Source organism: Bos mutus, chromosome 7 (genome assembly GCF_027580195.1).
Source record: "Bos mutus isolate GX-2022 chromosome 7, NWIPB_WYAK_1.1, whole genome shotgun sequence".
Lineage (NCBI taxonomy): Eukaryota > Metazoa > Chordata > Mammalia > Artiodactyla > Bovidae > Bos > Bos mutus.
The window spans coordinates 58,298,558-58,304,776 of NC_091623.1; the positions used below are offsets into that span (position 1 = coordinate 58,298,558).

Below are 6,219 nucleotides of genomic sequence, written 5' to 3' on the forward strand. Positions count from 1 at the left end.
AGGCTCTCACCCCACACACTGGCCGCCCCCTTGCTGGTGGGAGTGGAGAGCCTGCTGTGTGCTAGGCCCCCTGCCCTCCTTTGTGTGTGTGTGTGTGGTGTGCATGCATACTTAACATCACCAGGAGCTGACAAAGTCGTCCCCACCCTGAATCTGAGAAAACCGAAGCTTAAAGGTTGTGTGGCGGAGAGGGGAGCCAGGACTCCATCCTTGGGGCTGCGGTGGGGCCACTAGCACATCCCAGCAGTGTCCCCAGCCTGCCGGCCTGCCGGCAGCTCCTGCACGCCATCCTCGGCCCTGCTGACCCCCACCTTCCTCCTCCAGATGTGTCCCACGTCTTCCCCGAGTTCCCGGCACCCGACCTGGGCAGCATCCTGCTGCAGGAGAGCATCACGCTGCACGACGTCAAGGCCCTCCAGCTGGCCTACCGGCGGCACTGCGAGGTGACTGCCCCAAGCCCGGCCCCGGTGCTCCAGTGGGAGCCTCGCTCAGCTGCACGGGGCCAGCGCCAGAGTATCCCTGGGTGTCCCTGGTGGGCGACAGGGAGCAGACAGCACCAGCCTCCCTCCCTGTGGCCGAGGAGTAGATGGACTCTCCCTTTGTTCACCCCATCCCTTCTCATGGTCTCTCTGGGTTTGGAAAGACCCCACTGCAGCCCGGCTGCTTGCCAGTGTGTTCTGACGACAGACACCTGCGCACATGGATGTGTTTAACCAGTGCGTTTACTCCTAGGCCACTTTAGACGTCGTCATGAACCTCCAGTTCCACTATATTGAGAAGCTGTGGCTCTCCTTCTGGAATTCTAAATCCTCTAGCGATGGTCCCACCTCTCTACCCGCCAGGTACTGCCTGCCCCTCGGCCCCCAGATGTGGCCTTCTTCAGCGGCCCGGGTTTACCCTGCAGACCACCCTCAGACACATGCTCTAGCTTTCCAAGAACTGGCGCTCAGACACCCTCGTGCGCGTTTGGTCTCAGGGTGACCACGGGACGGGGAGCTGGCATGCACCGGGCAGTCCTGCAGCCTCACCCGGCTCATCTATCCCAGGAGAGCCGCCCCTGAGCCGACGGCTGACCCGTGTTCCCTGGTGTCCCCCGTCCCCTGCAGTGACGAGGAACCAGAAGGCGCCGTCCTCCCCAAGGACAAGCTGGTGTCTCTGTGCAAGTGCGACCCCGTCCTCCGGTGGATGAGGACCTGCGACCATATCCTGTACCAGGCGCTGGTGGAGATCCTTATTCCGGACGTGCTTCGGCCCGTGCCTAGTGAGCGCCCTGCCCCGACACCCAGTGAACGCTCCACCCCTTCCTGGCCCCGCCCCCGCGAGCGCCCAGTGAGCGCCCGCCCCGCCCCTTCTTGGCCCGCCCGCACCGCGCCCCCACTCATCTGGTCCGATTGATACTCTGGGGACCATCCCAGGGGTCTGTCCCCACTCGCCCCGTGGCTTCCGGAGGCGCTGACACGCCCACCACTAGGAGGCGCCCGCCTGCTGGCCCCCTTCCTAGGAGTTCTCCCTGGGGCTCTCAGGCCCCTGAGGGTGGGGTCCCCACCCCGTGAGAGTGAGGGGGCCAGGCTCTGAGCCTCACTTCCCCAAGGCCTCTCTGTAAACACCCCTGTCTGTTAGCGCTGGGGAACCTCCGTCTTTTTGATAAGCTGGCCTGTGCTTTTATGCCAGTAAAAGGCAAATAGCAAAATCATTGCCCTTGTCCTTTGGCCTTGCCTTCCTGGAAACTGTTCAGTGCAGTGTTCTTTTAGAGTCTCTGTGTTAAGGTTTGAAATTGAGGTATCTTTCTTTTCATAACACTGGGATTTTTTTTTGGTTTTTCAAAAAAAAAAGTGTTTCATTTATTGCAAGCTGTCTCAAATTTGGAAGTCTGTAGAATACATTTACATACATTTGTATGTATCAGGGGCTCTCCCCCTCAGCACTGTGGGGTGTGGAGCAGCGTCCCCTACCCACTGGCCGCCAGAAGCCCCCTGGTCATGGTAGCCACAGATGTACCCAGACATGGTCTTTTGTCATCTGGGGCGGGGTCGCTGGGGTGAGAACCGCCAGTGTAGACATAGATAAGCAGAGATGAGCGATGCAGGGCTGGCACTGGTGTCAGGGTCCACTCAGTGTTCCTACTCAGTGGCTCCCTCATAAGAGCCCCAAATCCTCAATCTCTTCTCGTCTGTGTTGCTTGTTCTCGGTGGGGGTGATTTCCACGGCGTGTGCATCTCTTGCACTTGAGCTGATTCTGACGGAGGAGGCTGCCTTTCTCACAACTAATACCATGGCTTGTGTCCCCAGGTACCCTAACACAAGCCATCCGCAACTTTGCCAAAAGCTTGGAAGGCTGGTTGACCAATGCCATGAGCGACTTCCCACAGCAGGTCATCCAGACCAAGGTAATGGTCAGGGTCTGGGCTTCCAGACCACACCGTCACCCCGGGAGCACCTTGTGCTGTGAAGGGAGGGGACTCCTCTCTGTCCCGGGGGAACTTGAGGCCCCTGGGCTCCAGAGAAAGCAGGCTTCTCCCGAGTGTCCTAAGGATAAGGGGTCCTCCCTGAAGGGCCAGGGATGCCTCTGCTGGAGGGTGGGTGCTGGCAGTTGTCTTTGTTGGGAGACTTTTGGACTGAATTGGAACAAGTTGAATATTTCTCTGCTCACTGTAGGAGGGGGATTCAATCTTTTTGTGGTCGCCCTTTTTGCTATAGCCTTGACCACAGATGAGACTGTAGAATGTGGAGACGAGGCCTCCTTGTAGAGAAGAGGTGATCACGTTCCTATCTCAAACGTTCCTACAGCCTCGCACAGGTGGGGCTAGATATGGGCATCTGGTCTGCCTGTCCCACCCTCAACCTGGAATTATCCCTGAGGCCAGTGAGTCTCAAACTTCCGGATGTACAGGAATTGCCTGGGAAGCTGTTGAAAATTGCAGATTTCAGTAATTCCCTGGAGTCCAGTGGTTAGGACTTTGCAGTCTCATTGCTGAGGACCCAGTTGCAGTCCCTGGTAGGGGAACTAAGATCCCACAAGCCACAGGGTGTGGCAAAAAAATAATAATTAAAATGCTTTGAAAATAAAATTGAAGATTTCCATGCCACACTACCAGAGTGTCTGGTCCAGTGGCGCCCTGGAATCAGTATTTTTAACCATCCAACCCAGAGAGCTGCCGCCCTGAATTCTGCCTCACCTGTGCTCGGCACCCACGATAGATGCCACTCGATGCGTGTCCCTCATTGATCTTCAGTTTTGGGGTCTTTGAGCCTGTCCAGAGTGTGGGTCCCTGCTGGACCCACCCTTCCCACCCCTCCTCCTGCACTCTCCCTGAGCAGACACAGGCTCACCCGGGCCTCCTCCCCAGGTCGGTGTGGTGAGTGCCTTTGCGCAGACCCTTCGGAGGTACACGTCCCTCAACCATCTGGCGCAGGCGGCCAGGGCAGTGCTGCAGAACACCTCCCAGATCAACCAGATGCTCAGCGACCTCAACCGCGTGGACTTTGCCAATGTGCAGGTGACTTCTCCCACATGCAGGTGACTTCTCCCAGGCATCTCCCCCACCAGAGGCAGGCACGGGAACCCACTGGCTGAGCTCCCACCTGCTAGAAAAATGCAGAGACCCACCAAACTTAGCCCACAGCAAACCGGGCACCTCACCGGGCCCACATTTCTGTTGCATGGGAACGGTTGGGGTTGAAGCCCTCCGCAGCCAGTCTGGGACCCATAGGTTCCACTCTGTGATAATTCCCCTGGCCTCCAGGTGCTGGGACCAAGACCTTGATCTGTTTTCTTTAAAAGTTTGCCTTTCCCATGCCACGTTTACAGCTCTGTTCTGGGCTTAGACTAGTACAGGCTGCCGTCAGATGGGTCCTGCTGCCATATCTATGTCTAGTTCAGGCCCTGAGCTGATCCATGAAATACACTCACACACACAGAGGAGCAGCCACTTAGAAATAACCCAACGGGAGCTTCCCTAGTGGTCCTATGGTTAGGACTCTGAGCTTCCAGTGTGAGAGGCACAGGTTCCATCCCTGGTCTGGGAGCTAAAATTCCATGTGCTGCTCCAGGCAGCCCCCCTGCAAAAAAACCACAAGGCAAAGATGAGGTACAGTCTGAGCTTCAGATGCAAGAAGCCCGCCAGGTCCCCTCTTAATGTCCTTATGTCTCCACCTCATGAAACGGGTATCATGCTGGAAAAGGCTGAGGGCAGTGGGCATCTGTGCTCATGTGCATCCAGCCGGGGGCCACACTCAGGACGCGTCACTGACCCAGCACACCCACGCCCACAGGAGCAGGCCTCGTGGGTGTGCCAGTGCGAGGAGGGCGTAGTACAGCGTCTGGAGCAGGACTTCAAGCTGACCCTGCAGCAGCAGAGCTCCCTGGACCAGTGGGCCAGCTGGCTAGACAATGTGGTCACCCAGGTCCTGAAGCAGCATGCGGGCAGCCCCAGCTTCCCCAAGGCCGCCCGGCAGTTCCTGCTGAAATGGTCCTTTTACAGGTGAGTGTGCACGTCATCTCCCAGAGAGCTGGGGAGGTGGAGGGAGCTGAGGCCCACAGACGCAGGCCAGCCTTCAGGACTCATTCCTGGGGGCTCCTAGGGACAGGCCCTCCTGGGACCTCAAACTGGGTTACAGAGGTTTCTTTTTTTTTAATTAAATTTTTTTTGTTTAATTCACCATTATTTTTTTAATTAATTCACATTTATTTATTTGTCTGTGCTGGGTCTTAGTTGTGGTGTGTGGGTTCTAATTCCTTGACCAGGGATTGAACCCAGGCCCCCTGCGTTGGGAGCGCCAAGTCGTAGCCACTGAACCACCAGGGAAGTCCCAGGTTACAAAGGCTTCTGCAGACAGAAACCTCCACTTAGGGCCTCCCTGCTGAGAAGAACACAGCACAAGCCTTTATTTCTGCCCCTAGAGTGTCCCCACAGAGTGAGGTAAAGGAAAGTTCTAGAGAGAACGGGAGGCGCAGATGGTGGCGGGTGAGAACCAGATAGAGAATCGCAGTGAGAGGCGCCAGTGAGGACAGTGACCAGAAAACAGGATGTGACATGAGTCTCTATCCCTTCACTGCCAAGCGCAGGCAGGAGGCGGAGACAGGCGTTGGCTCCCCACAGAGCGGTCCTGGGTGAGGGTTAGGTGGACCTGTTTATTATTTATTTATTTATGGCCATGCCACAGCTTGCAGGATCTTAGTTCCCCGACCAAGGATCAAACCCAGCCCCCTGCAGTGGAAAGGCAAAGTCTTAACCACCGGACTACCAGGGAAGTCCCTGGGTAAAATAGTCCCTATTTTAAAATGATTTATGTAACTGTATTACAGGCTTCCCAGATAGCTTGCTGGTAGAGAATCCACCCGCAATGCAGGAGATGAGGGTTCGATCCCTAGGTTGGGAAGATCCCCTGGAGCGGGGCATGGCAACCCACTCCAGTATTCTTGCCTGGAAAATCCTATGGAGAGAGGACCCTGACAGGCTATAGTCTATGGGGTTGCAAAAGAGTTGGGCATGACTGAGCAACTAAATACAACAAAACTGTATTAGAATTAATTAGGCATGTGCGTGTGTGAATGTAAGGAGATTCTGGGAATGGGCTGGCGTGATCACAGGGCCAGCATATGTGAAGTCTGTACAGAGGGCTGGCGGGCTGCACACTTAGGTGGGAGCAGATGCCACTGTCCGCAGGTGGGACTCCTTCCTCCTCAGGGAAACTTCACTTTTGCTCCCAAGGCCCCTCAGCTGACCAGGTGAGGCCCAGCCCTGGTGTGGAGGCTAAGCTTCTTTACCTCTAGTCGAGATGGTGGACAGCAACCACGGTGACTCCCAGACTCACACCGAACTGAATCACTGCCCATCACTGACACAGAAAACTAACCGCCACAGAAAGTAAACATGGGAGAGAAAAACAGAGGGAGGAAGAAGAATGTGAGAAAGAGAACCCACGGAAGAAAAAAGAGAGAGAAAGACCTGAAAGGATCGACTCATGCAGTTTACTATCCAGTTGATTGGAATTTTTTTTTAAATAGAGAAATCAGGGGGAAAGAGAATAATAAAAACATAATCAAGAAGACATCTCAGGGACTTCCCTGGTGGCCCAGTGGTTAAAACACTTGCAAGGCAGGGGATGCAGGTTCAGTCCCTGGTTGAGGAACTAAGATCCTACATGCCTCAGAGCAGCTAAGGCCATGCCGTAAGTACTGAGCCTGTGAGCCACAGTGAAGGCCCAGTGCAGCCAAAA

General features: G+C 55.6%; 1 protein-coding gene across 5 annotated transcripts in view; it reads left to right on the plus strand.

The window, feature by feature from the left end:
- The window catches only part of RFX2 (regulatory factor X2), a 92,664-nt gene that overhangs the window by 80,596 nt on the left and 5,849 nt on the right, over positions 1 to 6,219 (plus strand). For all 5 annotated transcript variants that reach the window (XM_070373841.1, XM_070373843.1, XM_070373842.1 and 2 more), the window contains 6 exons: positions 325 to 443; positions 733 to 842; positions 1,107 to 1,261; positions 2,290 to 2,387; positions 3,348 to 3,497; positions 4,273 to 4,481. In XM_070373841.1, coding sequence (XP_070229942.1) covers positions 325 to 443; positions 733 to 842; positions 1,107 to 1,261; positions 2,290 to 2,387; positions 3,348 to 3,497; positions 4,273 to 4,481 — 841 coding nt within the window. The remainder of the gene's footprint in view (positions 1 to 324; positions 444 to 732; positions 843 to 1,106; positions 1,262 to 2,289; positions 2,388 to 3,347; positions 3,498 to 4,272; positions 4,482 to 6,219) is intronic.